The 20,789-nt window shown below is 42.6% G+C and overlaps 1 protein-coding gene across 5 annotated transcripts in view; it reads right to left on the bottom strand.

Annotated features, from left to right (window-relative positions):
- LOC134357802 (retinoic acid receptor beta-like) overlaps positions 1–20,789 on the bottom strand; it is a 499,706-nt gene that overhangs the window by 211,949 nt on the left and 266,968 nt on the right. Inside the window, exons 1-2 of one of the 5 annotated variants that reach the window (XM_063069463.1) lie at positions 2,318–2,392; positions 1,492–1,721 (exon numbers count right to left, since the gene is read on the bottom strand). The exons of 2 other annotated variants lie outside the window; for them this stretch is intronic. In XM_063069463.1, the coding sequence (XP_062925533.1) occupies positions 1,492–1,648 (157 nt within the window). In that variant the 5' untranslated portion in view covers positions 1,649–1,721; positions 2,318–2,392. Of the gene's footprint in view, positions 1–1,491; positions 2,082–2,317; positions 2,393–20,789 lie in introns of those variants that run through there. 2 more of the 5 variants (XM_063069462.1, XM_063069464.1) reach the window with 2 other exon arrangements.

Here is a 20,789-nt window from a genome sequence, read left to right as displayed (position 1 = left end):
TACATTACTAAAACCTCAGTATTGTCAGCTCTCTCAATCTCCTTTTCATTAGAGTGGCACAATGAAAGAAAGGTTTTTCAGATCTGTGGCTGGGCAATGCGATCAATCTGTAGTCTCTGCTAAACACAGGCCACAAAGTGCTTAACGAGGAACAGCGCGCCAGGAAATACTGAGGTCTGTGGTCGCTGCGATTCCGGGGCAATATCATCTCCAGATTTACCCTCTAGAATCTGCTTTTGTACCGTAGCTGCCCCTGAAGCCACGTTCAAATAAAAGCCCGTTTAACGTTATATAAGACATCATTTGACAGCCGAGCGTATCCCTGAATGCTACGGTAATATTGTGTTTTTCAATTTGCATTAGAAACATCAAATCTCGTCGAAAAGAAACAGAAAATATTCTTATAAATTGTATTTGCGTTGGCGGTTGAAACTAAAATCGGAATTATATCCTGCAAATAATGACCATAAGATGTCCAAGATAAAGTCAAACGATAAACACTTCGATATGAATAAACGAGGCAGTTGCAGAATGAAAATATTATTCGACACATTAAGAGTGCGCGCCACTACCTAACCTTAACGAAAATAACACTTTTTTGTGAGAGACGCACTTAGCTATAAAACAATTTTTTAAATCTTTTTTTTTCACGTTTATAATCGATGTCAGCGGGTTTGGCCATTCCTTTGACTGTTGTGCTAATTGCTTTATCCGCAATTTTTCGTTTATAAAACCAGAAACGATGTTTCTGATAAGGGAAAGTCTTTACTTGTTTTATCTAAATGGTTTTAAATAATGTCTGAGGGCTACAAGAGTGGTAGAACGATAATGAAAAGCCACTTCGCCGAGAATATGAAAAACAAAACTCCCACACGCACTTATTCCGCTGCAAATACCATTCAGCGATTCCATTACAGAGGGAAATAAAACCCGGTGGAAATGAATGAACGAAAGTGACACTTTGGAAAAGAACCGCTTTAAATTTTCTGCCTAGTGCAGACAGACAGCTAAGGAGGGACTGATGGAGATTTATTGGAAACGGTGTCTAGCGAGAGACGGAGCAACCCTCTCGATGTCCCTGCTTGCTAGCAACCTTCAAACGGGGGGAGAACTGAGAGAAGTGAGTGTTTCATTTTCCAATTCTGTGTGTGTTTTTTTTTGTTTCCCTAATCTTAACGCTTGCACCGCTGTTTACTAACTAACTGCATTCCTCGGCACTCTGTGTAAAGATGCGAAAGCCAGTGCAGAAGTGACGAAAAGTAAGCAGCGACTCTCCACTACTGTCACACCAGAGTCCTTGCCTGCCAGGCACGGCTAAACGCTGATGCCCACTACAGATTAACACTGTCCAGGGACAGATGAGGGAAGGGGAGAGGGGCTGTGTGTTAGAGAAGGGGAGAGAGAGAGAGAGCGAGGAAAGAAAAAAAATAAGCGGACATGCAACGTTTTCTATCATATGCAGTATGAACGATAATGATAAACACAACCTACATTGAGTGCTGGGTTTCGGTTGCCATTCCCTGTGTGTCAGTCCATTGAAGCATGCGGTCAGAGCTTTCTCTTGGAGCATGCAAGAAGACGGGCTCGGAGTGTAGAAATCCAGCATCTGCCCAGGACTGACAGCGAGGACATCCATGCAGTCAAACATGACGGGAGGCTGCAGCCCGCAACCTGCGAAGCCAACACTGGTTCACTCTCTCTCTCTCTCTCTCTCGCTCTCTCTGGGTGTGGGGAAATTTGCAAACGAAAAAAAAAGTTGTCCCAACTCCCATCAAAACTCTGCCCTTATATTTTGTTTCTTTTTCCTTCCCTCTTCTCTTTTTTCTCCCTCTCCCTCTCTCTTGGCACGCCGGGCTGTTTTCCCATGAATTAAGACAGACAACACGGCTAAAAGCCTGTCACCGATCCAAATGATCACTTGCCATTTTCACCAACAACACCCTCCCCTCCCCTCCCCTCCCCTCAAGGCGGTTTACGGCGCTCGGTTCGAGATAATAATAAATAATGAAGAAGGGGAGCGGGGTGAGGTTCGGAGCGGAGCGGGGCGGGTGTCGGAAGGGAGAGCCCGGCGCTGGGCTCTGGCTGCGCGGACAATGCCCCAGCGCTGTCCGGCCGCTGGCCACGCTTGCCCTAACTCTCCCCCCTCCCCTCCTACCCCGCTCGGCTTTCCCCCACCCCTCTCACTTCCTGCTCCTTGTGTCAAAAAGAGAAGGGGGGATATGTAAAAAAAAAACACCCGAGCCTGCCTCAGTTGCAGAGACTGCGCTGCCTAATGTATGCGAGTGAACTTTCTCTGAACCGCAGCCAGCCTGCTAACCTTCAAATGACCCAGCCTTGCCTGACATCACTAGCTCCCAGGATCCTTCCACCGAGCCGCCGAAGCCCCGAGCAGGACAGGCAGGCAGGGCAGGGGCTGCGCCCGGCGGGGACACCGCGCCGCTGGACGGCTGGGCTAGCAGGGGCAGACACCACCGCTGCATCAAAGACACCCTGCTGGGGGCTCGGGGTGGGGGGAAGAGAAATGCAACATGCCCCTCCCTCCCTCCCCCGGCAAATCATAAACACCAGCATCTTTCCGCAGACGCTGGAAACCCAGCGCAACACCCAGGCGCCCGAGGCGCTGGACGCGCTCAGCAGGTCAGGCAGCATCTGTGGAGGGGAGTGGACAGTCGATGTCTTGGGCCGGGGCTGGAAAGGGAAGAAGCCAGAATTTCCCTCGCAACTCCTGCAGCCTTTATCCTTTATTAGAGCTTCTTAATTTCTTGATCAACCCAGCGACGGGGAGGGGGGAGGTAGTGGGGAAGGGGTGTGGAAATTAAAGGCAGTCATACCGAAATTCTCTGTAAGAAAACCCTGCTCTATTAATACTAACCATGGTACTTTCAATATAGTTTTCTGTTGGCCAGGTAGACCTTTATATTTGACACTGGGTGGGTGAAGTTATTCCTTACCATAAATATGGTTAATTTTCATATATATAGGCGTCCGTTAGTCTCATGAGACCATTGATTTGCAACTTGGAAGGTTTCCAGGGCGCAGGCCTGGGCAAGTTTGTATGGAAGACCAGCAGTTGCCTATGCTGCAAGTCTCCCCTCTCCACACCAATGTTGTCCAAGGGAAGGGCATTAGGACCCATACAGCTTGGCACCGGTGTCGTCGCAGAGCAATGTGTGGTTAAGTGCCTTGCTCAAGGACACACATGTTGCCTCAGCCAAGGCTCAAACTACTGACCTTCAGATCACTAGACAAATGCCTTAACCACTTGGCCACGCACCAACGCACCAAATTTTCATATATACATTTATTCATTTGTTTGTTTGTTTGTTTTTTGCTTAGACAAACAGTGCTGACCAGGCCCTTCCACCCAACCAACTGCACCACCCAGCAACTAACGTATTTAACCCTAGTCTAATCACAGCCCAGAAGAAGGCCACTTCCGTAGAAAAACTTGCCCAGAACAACCATGGTCAAAGACCATGATCGCCTATGGCACGGCTCATAATGAATGAATGAACGAATTACAGATCAGTTTACAATGATGTCTTTGGTCTGTGGGAGGAAACTGGAGCACGCAGAGGAAACCCACACACTCATGGGGAGAACATACAAAGTCCTTACAGGCAACATTGGAATTGAACTCCAGACCCTCCTGAGCTGTAATAGTGACGTACCGTGGGCCTTGTTATACATACAGTACATAACTAACATTGAGAGTTGTCTGAATACCCAATCATTTACTTTAAATTTGACACCTTTAATCACTTTATCAGTTTCCAGCAGGTCAATTTCGAGTTGTTGTGTAATATTGTGGAAATTCTATGTACAAAATTTCAAAACTTTTTCTGAAACATGAGCTGGAAGTTAAAGAGAAGTTTGAGAATGCATGGCAAAATTGAACCATTGTTGGCATCTGTGTTAACTTTCACAAGAGCTCCAACATACCACAGCAATTTCCTAATACATGTAAATGTACACGTTAATATACAGTCACTGGCCACTTTATGAGCTACCTTCTGCACCTAATATAGCGGCCACTGAGTGTAACTTCAAGGTCTTCTGCTGCTGTAGCCCATCCACTTCAAGGTTCAACATGTTGTGCATTCAGAGACGCTCTTCTGCACATCACTGTTGTAACTTGTGGTTATTTGAGTTACTGTCACCTTCCTGTCAACGTGAACCAGTCCGGCTATTCTCCTCTGTCCTCTCTCATTAACAAGGTGTCTTTACTCACAGAACTGCTGCTCACTGTTTTTTTTTGTTTTCACACCGTTCTCTGAAAACTCTCGAAACTCTTGCACCTGAAAATGCCAGGAGATGAGCAGATTTTGAGATATTCAAACCACCCCATCTGGGTGAAACAATCATTCGATGGTCAAAGTCACTTAGGTCACATTTCTTCTCCATTCTGATGTCTGGTCTGAACAACAACTGAACCTCTTGACCATGTCTGCATGCTTTCATGCATTGAGTTGACCATGGAATAATTGTTGATGAGTGACAGGGTTGTTTCAGTATCTCAGAAACAGCCAATCTAGTTTTTTTGTGCAAGAAACAAAGAATATCCAGTGAGTGGTATTTCTATGGGCAAAAATGGTTTGTTAATGAGAGAGGCAAGAGGAGAATGGCAGGACTGTTTCAGAGGAATCAGAATCAGATTTATTATCACCGGCATGTGTCATGAAATTTGTTAACTTAGCAGCAGCAGTTCAATGCAATACATAATATAGAAGAATAAGTAAATAAACAAATAAATAAATCAATTACTGTAAATGTATATTGAACAGATTAAAAATTGTGCAAAAACAAAAATAATATATATTTTAAAAGTGAGGTAGTGTTCACAGGTTCAATGCCCTTTTAGGAATCGGATGGCAGAGGGGAAGAAGCTGTTCCTGAATCACTGAGTGTGTGTCTTCAGGCTTCTGTATCTCCTACCTGATGGTAACAGTGAGAAAAGGGCATGCCCTGGGTGCTGGGGGTCCTTAATAATGGACGCTGCCTTTCTGAGACACCGCTCCCTGAAGGTTCCTGGGTACTTTATTGGCTAGTACCCAAGATGGAGTCAACTGAATTTACAAATGCGACAGCAACTCAAATAACCATGCGTTACAGCAGTGGTGTGCAGAAGAGTATCTCTGAACGCACAGCTTGAAGTGGATGAGCCACAGCAGCAGACTGCCACAAGCACAGATCCAGCGGCCACATTATTAGGTACAGGAGGTACCTAATAAAGTGGCCACTGAGTGTGTACATGCATCATAACAGTGAATAGGCAAATTCAATACTATTATTCCCCACCCATTTCCCTTCAGCACACATTAAAGCAGAGTGAAATGGTCACCGATGAGTGATGTGCATTTGCTGTTAAAGAGGGGACAATGGTAGCCCAGTGTTTTACAGACAGGATCAGAAATGTCTCAGAGACCCTGGTCAGAGTTCAAAGTAAATTCATTAACAAAGTATGTACAGTATACGTCACCACATACTACCCCGAGTTTCATTTTCTTGTAGGCATTTACAGTAAAAAAGAAACACAATAGAATCAATGAAGAACTACACACAAAGATGAACAAACAACTAATTTGCAAAAGAAGACAAACTGTGCGAATATTTAAAAAAATAAGAAGATTAAATAAGTAATAAATAATATTGAGAACATGAGCTGTAGAGTCTTTGAAAGTGAGTCCATAGGTTATGGAATCAGTTCATTGTTGAGGTGAGTGAAGTTATTCACACTGGTTCAAGAGCCTGATGGTTGTAGGGTAATAACTGTTCCTGAACCAGGTGGTGTGGGACCTGAGGCTTCTATATCTCCTTATCTCCCTCCCTACAGTAGTAACAAGAAGGGTGCATGAGCTGATAGAGAGGGCCGTTAATGATGGATGCTGCTTTCTTGTGGCAGTGTTCGATGGAGGTGTGCTCAGTGGTGGGGAAAGATTGGCCTGTGATGGACTGGGCTGTAACTCATTCCTGGGCATAGATGTTTCCATACCAGACTGTGATTCAACCAGTCAGGATACTCTCCACTGTTCATCTATAGAAGCTTGTCAAAGTTACATGATACGACTTATTCTCTGTTGCAAACCAGAAGTGACTTCATATCATTTACTTGGCAAATTATCATTTTTGTGTATGGTAAGTGAAATGCTATAACAGCTACAGGCCTCGGTGTTTGGAGTTCAATTCCGACGTTGTCTGTTAGGAGTTTGTACCTTCTTCCCTGTGAGCATTTGGGTTTCCTCCGGGTGCTCCAGTTTCCTCCCAGTTTAAAGACGTACCGGTTAGTAGGTTAATTGGCCATTTTCAATTGTCTTGTGATTAGGCTATGTTAAACAGGTGGGTTGCTGAGCAGTGTGACTCACAGGGCCAAATTGTGCTGTATCTTTAAACAATAAAAAAGGCAGAAGGGAAAGAAAAACTTTCTGTCACTCAAAGACTTCACTTCAAAGCGTAATTTTAAGGTAACAGCAAAGATCTCCCCGTAAAATGGAAACACTGATCTTCAGTTCTGAACCAAAACATCATTTTGAATGCAGGCTCAGAATCAGTTAAAGAAGCAACCTTTTAGTACCTGCACTCAACACATGGGCACACCTTACTGATATGATCTGCACATAAAAATACAGAAGCTTTCTTCCATTATGTTCCTATAAGAGCTGAATACGAATGAAGCTCCCATAATACTGAGAGAACTGTGGAATTTAAGTGTCCCGCACTGTATAGATAACCTGTAATTTTAGGGATGATAGAGGAAGAGTTGAAGGAATATCTTATAACATCTGATGTTCTGCATCTATTCAGTATGTAAACAAGATGTGTGGAGACACTTGCAGGCTGCCCCAGCATACCCTTGGGTGAGTTGGTTGTTAATGCAACTGAGAGATTTCACTGTATGTTTTGATGTACACATAATAAATAAATTTGAATCTTGAAGATCTTGAATCTTGAACATAACTCACCTTCATCTGAAATAAAAGGATGCACGTGCTTGCTGGAAAAATTAAATAGTTCATAGAATACAAAAGCCCATCTTTGACAAAGAATCCACAAAGCAATGAGGCTGGACTGTCCAGATCCTATGAACCAATTTCCTCATTATTTTTTTCCCAGAATTAATTAAAATTTGGAAGAATTCAGCAACTCACACAGCATCTATGGAGAGGCATAAACAATTGATATTTCAGACAGAGACTGTTGGATGAGATGAGGAGGAATTTCTTTAGCCAGAGGGTGGTGAATCATTGTCACAGATGGCTGTGGAGGCCAACTCATTTGGTACATTTAAAGCAGAGGTTGATAGGCTTTTGATGAGTCAGGGTGTCAGAGTTTACAGGAAGAAGGTGGGAGAATTGGCTTGAGAGGGATAATAAATCAGCCATGATGGAATGGTGGAGTAGACTCAATGGGCTGAATGGTCTAATTCTGCTCCGATGTCTTGTGGTCTTATGGTCTAATTTGCATGGTAGGACTCGATCTGTAGAGCTCAAGCTTGGCACGATCACTGGTGGATCAAGCAGTCTGGAGAACAAATTTATGCTAAATATTGATTTTCTTGAATTTCATCTCTATGTATTTTCTGTATGTATTCTACAAAGAGAGTGAACTACTTGGGTATCGTTTCCGATGAGCTAAACCAAGCAGTCGTTCTTCATCTCGGAGTCTTGTGATTGGCAGGAGGTGGAATCTTGCCTTTCCATAGCAGGAAGCTTGCAAATGCACATCAGCAAAATGGTTTGTATTTTATCCTGAGTAACTCAATAATGAGAACTTCCTCACATTAGATTTCCATCTGTTGATTTTAACTGGTAGTAGTTCAGTACCAGGAAATGTACAGAATTCTTCTAACAACTTCCAGCCACTTCCAATATACACTCAGTGGCCACTTTATTAGGTACACCTGTACTCCTGCCCGTTAATGCAAATATCTAATCAGCCAATCACGTGGCAGCAACTCAATTCATAAAAGCATGCAGACCTGGTCAAGAGGTTCAGACCAAACATCAAAATGGGGGAGAAATGTGATCTAAGTGACTTTGACCATGGAATGATTGTCGGTGCCAGATGGGGTGGTTTGATTATCTCCTGGGATTTTCACATAGAGTTTCTAGAGTTTACAGAGAATGGTGCGAAAAACAAACGAAAACATCCAGTGAGTGGATGTTCTGTGAGTGAAAACACCATGTTAATGAGAGAGGCCAGAGGAGAATGAACAGACTGATACAAGCTGACAGGAAGGTGATAATAACTCAAATAAACACGTGTTACAACAGTGATGTGCAGAAGAGATTCTCTGAATGTCAAACCTTGAAATGGATGGGCTACAGCAGCAGAAGATCACACTGCATTCCACTCCTATGTGTAATAAAGTGGCCCCTGGGTGTACCACTATATCCTATCTTATATAAACAAGCTCTTTGATACCAATCCACATGAACAATAATATCAGAAAGTTGTTTATTGTTTAACTGGATTACTAGAACTCAGAGTTATAATTAAATATGACACTGTTACTAAAATAAATATGGCATAATTGTTTTGCTGTAATCAGAATAGTTCCCTAACTGAAATATCTTCATGATGATATTTTGATGTACACAGTGAACATAGCTTTAGCCACGCAAACAACAGGAATTCTGCAGATGCTGGAAATTCAAGCAACACACATCAAAGTTGCTGGTGAACGCAGCAGGCCAGGCAGCATCTCTAGGAAGAGGTACAGTCGACGTTTCAGGCCGAGACCCTTCGTCTCTTACTAACTCTTTCAATCTCTTACTAACTCTTCTTTCAGTTAGTCCTGACGAAGGGTCTCAGCCTGAAACGTCGACTGTACCTCTTCCTAGAGATGCTGCCTGGCCTGCTGCGTTCACCAGCAACTTTGATGTGTGTTGCCATAGTTTTAGCCAATTAGCCAAGTTGAAACTGGGGTCTAGAACTCTTTCTCAGGAGTATGACACCCAGCAGGAGACACGCTCTCTAATATTTCCAGAAAGGTCCCAAAGCTCAACAGATCATGGGAGTGAGATCGGACCACCCAATGACACAGGACACTGGAGAGAGATATTAAAGTTCACCTTTCTAACATTCACCTGTGGGGAAGCCAGTTCCAATATCCAACCACTAATGAAAGCTCCAATAACCCCAGCTGACTTGAGCAACAATATTACTAGAACTGTAATGCAGAATGCAATTCACTGCAGAAATTAGGTCCTGAACTTCAACCCAAACCTACCAGTTATATGGAACTAAGATAAACGTTTCAAGTTTCTTGTCCCAATTGTGTATCTACTTGCTATCAGAGGAACATAGTGTTGACACAACCCAAAAGTGTACACAAATCTTTCCAGAACCTGTTACCCCCGCTGGTCACCACACCTACTGCTGAAGTGCTTGAGTGTGATGCCATTTCTTGTTATTAGGATCTTCCTGTCTGTGACTACCTCCACAACCTGATCATCTCTATTTCAATGGAGGCCGAAGAAGACAGTCTGTCCTCGGGTTAGCAGATCATGTGTGTATTATGGTGTGCTAGCAATGACTGGACCCAGGTATGGAGGAACAACAAACTCCCACGTAGAGACGGAAACAAGAGCTTTATACATAAGAGTTCCAACAGAACATCGGAGGCTTGACTGACCAACTCCGCAAGACAAATCATGCTCAGGACAAGGACCCCGAGATAAGTGCTAATCAGGAGTCCACTTTAAGTCAACACAGAACATGGCAAACCCGTGCCAGCCAAAATAAACTTGACTAGATCAAACGGAAAGCACAAGGGTTTAACGACTCTAGTTAAGACAACAATGAACAAATAGAGGTGTTCTAGAAACCTCAGAGACCAACCATCTGTGGTCAGCCACACAGGCCCGAAGGGCTTATGACGGTATGTACATGGGTGAAAGGAACGGAGCTTCTTGCACTGCTTGATATGTTCTATCATTATTTTATTCTGTATTGGTAAGTTGGGGACCAGTGTCTGCAAATCCGTGAGTTCACTTGTGGCTGGAGGCCTGAGAAAGCCTGTCCTGGGGTTAGAGGACTGTGCATGTTCGTAGGGAAGGAGGAACGGGGCTTGTTTCACTGTTGTTGCTTTGTAGTTTGGTGTTTTTGTTGGTTAATTACTGGTCTTTCAACTGAACCTACAAGCATTCTTCAAATCCTTCCCCCTCCTTCTTTCTTCAATCCTGACGAAGGGTTCCGGCCCGAAACGTCGACTCATCGTTTCCACGGATGCTGCCCGACCTGCTGAGTTCCTCCAGCGTGCTGTGAGTGTTGCTTTGATCCCAGCATCTGCAGATTATTTTGTATTGGTGTGTTCTATGTTGTTCTGCCGAGGATTGTGAGCATGCACCATAATGTGAGGTGACACTTGCAGACTTCCCCCGCATCCTTGGATGTGTTCATTGTTAATGCAAACGATGCCTGTCACTGTATACTTCAATGTGATAAATAAATCACAATCTAAGTCTAAACATAAAAGCAAACTACTGACTACTTACTATTAATCACGATTCTCTGTGATGTTTTATGTTTCTGTGCATTCAGGTTGCTGTACCAGACCATGAGACGTGGTCTAGGTAAAAAGTTTTTGTAAAACGATGGTCATAGACCAACTAATTCTGCCAACACAAGGTGGTCAATTGTCCTTGAATGTAATTATTGCATTTTAACTGAAGGCTCAATACGAAATGCTGATTGCTGAATGCAGCCAAGAATACTCTCTGAAAGGTCTAAGTAGCTGAAAGTACGGTTTTCTCAGTGGCCCACACAAACACATCCTCAAAAGAACCACGACCTTGTCGCGGTTTGGAGAGCTGAATGCCTCAATGACCCGGACAGCGACATGACTTGGTTCTTGGTAGGGTCACCCGTTCCAAACAGATCAAAGGGAAGAGGCCAGACTAAGAGTGGTTCACCGGTCTTTCAGGTTTGGGGGTTCAGCTCAGGGCTAACAAGCCTGACTTGTCGAACAAAACTAATACGGAAACAGCAATGAAGAAGCCTTTTGCATCCGTGTGCAATGGTATTCCTGAGTCTCCACTGGGACTTACAAAACTGACAGTAGTGTAAACTGAGAGAAAGCTACTGACGTGACGAAAAAAGCCCTGAACACACCCAGAGATGGAGGACCTTCATTGCTGCCATAAATGGCAGCAGAGTATTGGGCAGTAAAAAAATACAAACACATTCTAGTTAAAAATATGACTGATTTTCCATCCCAATAAATTGTACTTCCAATTTCAGAGTCACATTTTATCTGCTTCATACCAGCTACCTAAATCAATAAAATAATTTAACATAAATCAAATAAACACAAGTACTTACCAGTCAAAGGAAATATTATTTCTGTTATACTTGATTCAAAAAGCAATTAGATTGCAGTTCTTTTCAAAAGAAAGGCATTCAAAGTCAAAGTTGTGTTTATTGTCATGTACGCAAGAGCATATACTCACAGATGCAAGTCGAGTTTATTGTCATCTGCACAAGTACTGTACACCTATGCACAGGTGCAGTGAAAAACTTGCGTGCAGCGACATCACGGGCACAGGTGCCACAGCGGCGTAGTGGTTAGCGCGACACTATCACTGCTCAGGGTGTCAGAGTTCAGAGTTCAAATCCGGCACCTCCTGTAAGGAGTTTGTACGTCCTCCCCATGGAATATGAAGCTTTCCTCCCACAGTCCAAAGGCGTGCTGGGTAGGCTGTAAATTGTCTTGTAATTAGGGGGAGGGATCATCGGCTCAGGCTTAAGAGGCCAGCGTTGGGCATTTTCATGCCTTACAAGGTGCGAACGAAAGACTGTGTGGCGCACCACTCCTCACACAGACTTAGAGCAATGTGTGGTTAATTGCCTTGCTCGAGGACACAACACGCTACCTCAGCTAAGGCTTGAACTGGCAACCTTCAGATCACTGGACGAACACCTTAACCACTCGGCCACGTGCCTAACACAATTGTAATCAGCTTTATAATTAGTCTGGGGTTAAACTGGAGTTGTTGGGGATTGCTCGGGCAACATTTCTTGAAGAGCCACAAGAGCCCACCCCACGCTGTCTCATTAAATAAAGAAATATGCAGCATTCACAAAAAAAAACAAAAATTAAGCATAAGTCATGCAACATTTTAAAAAATAAAAACACAGTTAAAATATATAAAGTTAATTTTAGTGCAAAGTGTAGTGATCAGTGTTTCTGTCGGTTGGTTCAAGAACTAAGTGGTTGGAGAGAGGTAACTGTTGTTGAAAAGGAGATGTGGGACCTCGGGCTTCTGTACGTCCTGCCCAATGGGAACTGTGAGAAGATGGCATGCCCCAGAGAGTGGGAATCTGTGATGATGAATGTTGTACTGTGAAGGCAGAACCTCCCATAAATTCTGCTGATGGGGGATATTGCTAAACTGTGATGATCGTAGTTTTGCCAGTTGGTTCAAGAAAGCTGAGTTTCAACGTTGTCATATGTACAAAGTCCATGTATGCACAGGTGTGATGAAAAACGTTCTTGCAGCAGGATCACAGGCACAAAGCATCAAACTGAATGGTTAAAGAAAAGCAGCTCTTCTTGAACCTGGTGACAATTACCATTGTGATTTTTTTTTCAATATTGCTTCTTTCAGCCAATAAAGGCCAGATTATACTTACGTTAGTGGCATAGAGAGAATACATTTGTATGTCTGTTTGCTTTTTTGATTCAGTTTTCATTACCTTCACTTTCAATAAAAATTTATGAAGTATGAAATCTGTAGATCTTTGAAACTACAGCTCATGTAAGATACAGAATGCATTTATTGTGTCAGTAATTCCAGTATGTATCTGTTAATTACATGCCAATCAAAATGACCTAATAACATTTAAAAGGTGTTGGATTGTTATATGCATTTTCTCTCCACAATAAAAGATGAGTAACCCCCAATACCCATCAGCTTTCTGTAATGTACCATGGCAAAGTAACATAACACTGTCAGTAAATCTATGTGGATTCTGCTGACCGGTTGACATGACCAAATTGGATTTCAAAATTATATATGTAATTTTATAAATCATATTTTTCTATCGTAGATTTATTAAAATATATTTTTCAAAGCTAGGACACTTCATTCATTAATAATTAGTCTTGCATATTATTGCCAGTATCACAAGTGTTTTTTCAGTTGAATACTGGGAGGGTTTCATCCTGAATGTTGGCAGGAGTATATTGGTTACTTTTAATTAAACTTAATGTCAATGGAGCTCTCTTAAAGGTAAAAAAAATATTAATTCAATTTTATTAGAATTTAGTTTCATTTAAAAACAAGTGTTACATACTTCATGGATATCTTGTGATTGTCTTATGAGGAGGATGTAATGGTCTTGCGGAGGTCACATGATGTAATTTTCCTGCCGATGTGGGGTCACGTGATGACCTGTTCTCACCGGGTATATAAGTGTAGACCCCTGGTGACGCAGTTAGTTTTCCTAGTTGAGTTTTCAGTTAGATCGTCAGTCAGATACTCCGCTACGCTGCGTATTAGTCTTATGATGCAGTTGAATTTTAAAACGGAGTTTTACTGACTGTTGTAAGGTTCAGAAGTGTTGGGCTGGCAGTTTCACCAATAGCTGCCAGATTTGTTGATGTACCTTTTCAGTAATATTGGAGAGTGAAGAAGGGAACCTGAAGGAGTTGTTCGATGGTTTTTTTGGAGAGGATCAACCATTATTGAATTAGTTTACGAAAGAGTGATCTGCATGAGATCTGCTAAAAGCAGCAGAAAGGTTGTGTAGTATCTAGTCTATGGAGGGAAAAGGTCAGTGCCTTTAAACCGTTTTATTTCCACCGTCATGAATTCTGCGGACAAGGCAGGTTCTGGCTGGGATTGACCGTAATGTCGTGTCTTCAAGAAATTCTTTACTTCAGGAAAGTCTCTCCTAGTTGACTGTATAAATCTCTTGCACTTTCAAATTTACCATCCAAAGAACTGTGTTTGAATTTACCATTTTAATACTGTGTTTGCATTTATCGCTTTAAGATCTAGTACTGAGTTTAGCGGTTTGTTAAATGGCCGCATAGCAGTTTACTTCTGGTTAAGGCTTTTGTTTGTTTATCTTTTTACTAATTTTGAGCTGAGTTTAATAAATGTTTATTTGTTTATAAAACCTGACTCATCTCTATATTCGCTGTTGCTGGTCACGTGACACAATATTTGTCATATGTACATCACAATATACAATGAATGCATCTTTTACATCAATGACTAGCCCGGTCCGAGGAGGTGCTGGGGGCAGCGTGTAAGTGTTGCCACGCTTCTGGTGCCAATATACCAACTTACTAACCCTAACCGGTACGTCTTTGGACTGTGGGAGGAAATGCACGCGGCCACGGGGAGAATGTACAAACTCCTTACATACAACAGTGGGAATTGAACTCCGATCTTGCGCCTGGCAAGGTAAAGCATTACACTAACTGCTACGATACCCTGCTGATCACGAATGCCTCAAGAGGAACATTACGTCTGAATGCTACAAGCATTAAAACTACAAGCATATTCTCAGTAAAAATTTTATAATTGAACCTATCACTTCCCAGCATCTCACAACCCTCACCTATCCACCTTCACCCTCACCTGGTTCACCTACCACCTGCCTGCTTGCACACCTCCGCCTCCCCCACCTTCAATTTTGGCTTCTTTTCCCTTCCTCTTCTGTCCTGACCAAGTGTCTCAGTCCGAAATGTCGACTGTTTATTCCCCTCCATAGATGCAGCCTGATTTGCTGAGTTCTTCCAGTATTTTCTGTGTTGCTCAATATTTCAGGCATCTTCAGAATCTCATCTATTTCTATAATTGAAATGCTCCCCCATTTGAATCTATATCCTATACCATACGGTGTGCTTACAATTTACGTTAACAGCGGATGCAAATTGGGAAGAGACTCCACAAAGTTACAAAGCAAGTTTACATATATGTCACCATAGATTCATTTTCTTGTGGGGATACTCAGTAAATTTAAGAACCATACTAAAGGCAACGGAAGACCTCACCCAACAGGATGGACAATGTGCAAAAGACAAGAGTGCAAATACAAAAGAAAAAAAAAGAAATAATAATAATAAGTAAATAAGCAATAAACGGCCTGTACTTTTGTATGTTTCATGATCTAAATTCTGTTGATGTTACATGAGAAGTTGTTGCCTTGTATTTCCTGAATATTTGCATTATTATGAGACAAATGAGAGTCCCTGGGTGAATTTGCAATCACGTGGAGTCTATAGGAGCAATTCAGAGCAGTGCAGCAGAGGTACACATTTCACAGTGAAACAGAACAAGTATTGTAGCATCTCCCTACAAGGGAAAGCAAATTATGGACCATTGTCCCATACAATTATCTCCGGGTAGCTGGTAGTAATGGGTTTCACAGAATCTTGGGGGCATGACTTCATAGATTCCCTTCTTCCACCTTTCAGCTTGTACTCCTTCCCCTCTCCCCACCTTTTTATTCTGGATTCGGCCCCCTTCCTTTCCAGTTCTGAAAAGGGCCTCGGCCCGCAATATCGACTGTTAATTCTCCTCCATAGATACTGCCTGGCCTGCTGAGTTTTTTTTTAGCATGCTCAATCATTCTGGATTCAGATCCAGCAGAAAAGAAATAAAAGTAGAAAAAAATTATAATTTAAAAAAAGAAAAGAAAATCCTTCCCATCTCCTAAAAATTCACTTTTATACCTATATGTAAAATAAACTGAAATACCATCATCCCTGGCACTGTTCCATGCACCCACCACTCTCTGGGTAGAAAGCCTACCTCTGACAGCTCCCTTTTACTTTCTTCCAAACACTTTGAAGTAATGCCCCCTTTGTATTATTAAGGGCCAGTCAGTTTACAGTGCAACTATAAGACTGCGGTTCAATTCCCACCACTGTCTGAAAGGGATTTGTACATTCTCCTCGTGACCACATGGGTTTCCTCTGGGTGCTCCGGTTTCCTCTCATGGTCTAAAGACCCGCAGGTTAGAAGGTTAATTGAATGACAATTCAATGAGGAAAGCTCGACCACAGCGAGTAGGATGGTATTGAAGCATAAGGCTATCACAGTGCTAGCAACTTGGATTCAATTCCCGTCACTGTCTGTGGGCAGATTGTACCATCTCCCCGTGACCATGTGGGTTTCCTCTGGGCACTCTGGTTTCCTCCCACATTTCAAAGACATACGGATTAGGGTTAGGAAGTTCTGAGCATGCTGTGTTGGCACCTGAAGTATGGTGACATTTGCAGACTGACCCAGTACAATTCTCACTGATTTGATTTGACTCAGACAACACATTTCACTGTATGTTTCTATATACATGTGTCAAATAGAACTAATCTTCTTTCTTTAACTATTCTTTAGTGGAAGGTATTGGCAGGGGGAGGTGATCCTGATGTCAGAGTCATGCCTTGTTATGATTTCACAGAGATCAGTTATAAATATTATTCAGATACTGCAGCCTACCCATTATGGACTCACTTTCAAGGACTCTTCATCTCATGTTCTCGATAGTTATTGCTTGTTTATTTATTATTATTATTTCTTTTTTCCTTTTGTATCTGCACAGTATGTTGTCCTTTTGGACATCGGTTGTTTGTCAGTCCTGTTGGATGCGGTCTTTCATTGATTCCATTGTGTTTCTTGGATTTACAGTGAATTCCCACAATAAAACGAACCTCAGGGTTGTATATGGTGACATATATGTACTTTGATAGTAAATTTACCTTGAACTTTTGAACCTTGATTAACAAGATGCTATTGCTGAAACAAGGATCTGTTCTTCCCTCACCAAGCTGCCTTTGCTGACGAATGTTTCAACACCCAGCACTTACAATCCAGCACCCTTCACCATCTGCTGATCAGGACCACATCCTTCCCACTCAGACAGCAGAACCTCAGCTCAGTCCCTTCAAAATTAAAAGGCATTGAGTAGATCTTGATGGTATCTCAAAAATTAATCAGAGGAAAAATGTTATTAAAAATGCTTGCAAATTGATCAAAGCAGAAATGATGTGTCCTATTCCCCTCAGCTCTCTTACCATGATAAAAACCATGTTTAAGAGAACATAGAACGTAGACCAGTACAGCACAGGAACAGGCCACTGATGTGTCAATCCAATTAAATTAGTAATCAAATGGCCAACTCTCTGTCTACACAACGTCCATATCCTTCCATTTCCTCACATTCATGTGCCTATCTAAATGTCTCTTAAAAGTTTCTGTTACTTCCATCACCACCCCAGGCAGCGCATTCCAGTCACCCTCCACTCTCTGTGTAAAAACTTTCCGTTTACATCTCCTTTGAAATTACCCCCTCTCAGTTTAAATGCATGCCCTCTGGTATTAAATATTTCAAAGCAGAGAAAAAAAATACTGTCTGTCTACTCTATCTATGCCTCTCATTATCTTACAAACCTCTGTCTGATCTCTCCTCAGTCTCCACTGCTCCAGAGAAAACAACCCAAGTTTGCCCAACCGCTCAACAGAGCACATACCTTCTAATCGAGACAACATCCTGGTAAACAACATCTTCACCCTCTCCATCCTTCCTATAATGGGGTGACCAGAATTGTATGCAATACTCTAGAAGCTGCCTAACTAGAGTTTTATAGAGCTTTATAAGGTGCTTGTAGTTCGATATTTTAGAGCTAACCTCATAGGTACAGGTAAATCTGCTCATCCCACACTCACTGCAAGGAGCCATGTGCAGTGGCAACACATGCTAGAAATATGGTCACAGCATTTAACATACAACATTGGAAAAGACTGCAGAGGGCTGAAAACTCAGCCAGCTCTATCACGGGCACTAGCCTCCGCACCACCGAGGACAAAGCCAAAAGATGAAGCCTCCGGTAGGCGGCATCCATCGGTGGGACGTGTTCTCTTCTCATAGCTACCATCAGGGAGGAGGCACAGGAGCCTGAGGACTCACACTCAATGTTGTAGGAACAGCTTCATATCCTCCACCATCAGATTTCTGCATGGACCATGAACCCATGAACACTATGTCACTATTTTTGTTCTCTGTTTACACTGTTTATTTAATTTAATTTATATATATATAATTGTAATTCACAGTGTTTTTATGTATTGCACCGTACTTCTGCAAAACAACTAGTTTCAGGACATATGTCAGTGATATTAAACCTGATTCTGTACATTCTAGTTCCTGTTTCTTATTCTTTTTTATAAAACCATGGGACCATAAGACATAGGAGCAGAACAAGGCCATTCAGCCCATCATGTCTTCGCCGCCATTCAATCAAGGCTGACTTCTTTTCCTTCTCAACCCCATTCTCCTGCCTTCTCCCCGTAACCTTTGATGCTCGGATTAATCAGGAACCTATCAAACTCTGCTTTAAATGTACCCAATGACTTGGCCTCCACAGCCATCTGTGGCATTGAGTTCCTCCTCATCTCTGTCCTAAGGGGATGTTCTTGTATTCTGAAGCCGTGCCTCTTGGTTCAAGACTCCTCCACCATAGGAAACATCCTCTCCATTTCAACTCTACCTAGTAATTTCAATATTCGATAGGTTTCAATGATAGCCTCCTCCCATCCACACCATTCACTCTTCTAAACTCCAGTGCCTACAAGCCCAGAGCCATCAAATGCCCCTCAAGCGTTATCCCTTTCACTCCTTTCATCATTCATGTGAACCTTACTCTAGACCACCTTCTTTCAGAACTCTAGGAGGGCAGCTGAAAATACTCCGGAGGGTTACAAGAGAATAAACAAACTGAGATATTGTATTTTCCAGAGAAGCACAGAAGTCATTGTAACACATTTACAATGAACCAATATAACAGCTTTGCTCCCCAAGTTGGAGATGCAGACAAAATACGATAAGTAAAAGTGTGCACAGGAAAAGGGTTAGACGTACAGAAAAAAGATTAAAAGAAGGAAAGATTAGCTTTATTTGTCAAACGTACATCAAAGTATCAAAACATACAGTGAAGTGCAATAATATTGTGTCTCAAGATTGTATGCAATGGCATAGTAGCTTAGTGGTTAGCACAACGCTTTACAGTACGAGCAACCAGGGTTCAATTCTCATCACTGACTGTAAGGAGTTTGTACGTTCTCCCCGTGACTGCATGGGTTTCGTCTGGGTATCCACTTTCCTTCTACAGTCCAAAAACGTAACGGTTGGTAGGTTAATTGGTCATTGTAAATTGTTCTGTGATTACAATATTTCAGAGCTAGGGAGCTAGGGTTTTACTCTTTGGAGAGAAGGAGGATGAGAGGAGACATGATAGAGGTATACAAGATAATAAGAGGAATAGATAGAGTGGATAGCCAGCGTCTCTTCCCCAGGGCACCACTGCTCAATACAAGAGGACATGGCTTTAAGGTAAGGGGTGGGAAGTTCAAGGGGGATATTAGAGGAAGGTTTTTTACTCAGAGAGTGGTTGGTGCGTGGAATGCACTGCCTGAGTCAGTGGTGGAGGCAGATACACTCGTGAAGTTTAAGAGACTACTAGACAGGTATATGGAGGAATTTAAGCTGGGGGCTTATATGGGAGGCAGGATTTGAGGGTCGGCACAACATTGTGGGCCGAAGGGCCTGTACTGTGCTGTACTATTCTATGTTCTATGTCTATGTTCTATTAGGCTGGGGTTAAATCGGGGGATTGTTGGGTGACCTGGATCAAAGGGCTAGAGGGGCCTGTTCTGTGCTGTATCTCAATAAATAAATAAATAAACAAACAAACAAACACACACACACGCATATATATATATATATATATATATATATATATAGAGAGAGAGAGAGAGAGAGAGAGAGAGATACAGACATACTGTATATGTTCTTTGATAATAAATTTGTTTTGCCCTTGAAAAGCTGATACACGTGTTGTTCCTATAAATTAATGAAAAACATACCAGGTGGGTTAATTGGTCATTGTAAATTGCCCCGTGACTAGGTTGGGGTGAAATCGGAGTGGGAGTGTGAGGCTCACAGGTCTGGAAGGGACTGTTCCATTCTGTATTGCTAATTCAAATGAATTTAGTTTCCTGAATCCCACTGTACATACACTACCTTGTGCCTACACTGCCTTGTACAAACACTTCCTTGTATGTATATTACCTGTCTAACTCGCTTACTAACCACAGAGACACAAGAAACTGCAGTTGCTGGACTTTGGAGCAACGAACGATCTGCTGGAGAAACTCAGTGGATGGAGCAGTGTCTGTTCTAGGAAAGGAACCGTCGATGTTTCTGGTCGAAACCCTGTGTCTCTCACCCTTCCCCCTGTCCTTTTCAGCCTCCAGTCACATCCCAGCCTCGTTTCACGTCACTCATCCTCCCTTTCTGATACTGACCACCTATTTCCTCCACTCTCAGTCCTGACGCCGGGTTTTAACCTGAAATATTGACAGGAAAAGTGAGCAGCAGTTAACATAACACTACTATGTAACTGACCGGTATTCAATTCCCACTGGCATCTTTGTATATTCTCCCCATGACCCAGTGAGTTTTCTCCACTTTCCTCCCACATTTGAAAGATGTATGGCTAAGGGTTAGATTAGTTGAGTTGTTTAGGGTGTCTTCACCTATCCTCCTTCCCCTCCACCTATCTTTTTATTCTGGCATCTTCCCCCTTCCTTTTCAGTCCTAAAGAAGGTTCTTGGCCCAAAATGTCGGCTCTTTATTCATTACCACAGATGCTGCCTGACCTGCTGAGTTTTCCCTGCACTTTGTGTGTTGCTTAACGGCAGTAAGTTGTGGACACGCTATGTTGGCGCACGACAACACTTGTAGACTGCCCCCAGCACATCCTCGGACTGCGACGG

This window comes from Mobula hypostoma, chromosome 17, assembly GCF_963921235.1.
Source record: "Mobula hypostoma chromosome 17, sMobHyp1.1, whole genome shotgun sequence".
NCBI classification, from domain to species: domain Eukaryota; kingdom Metazoa; phylum Chordata; class Chondrichthyes; order Myliobatiformes; family Myliobatidae; genus Mobula; species Mobula hypostoma.
Note: the sequence above shows the minus strand (reverse complement) of the source record. Positions and strands in the feature narration are given on the sequence as shown.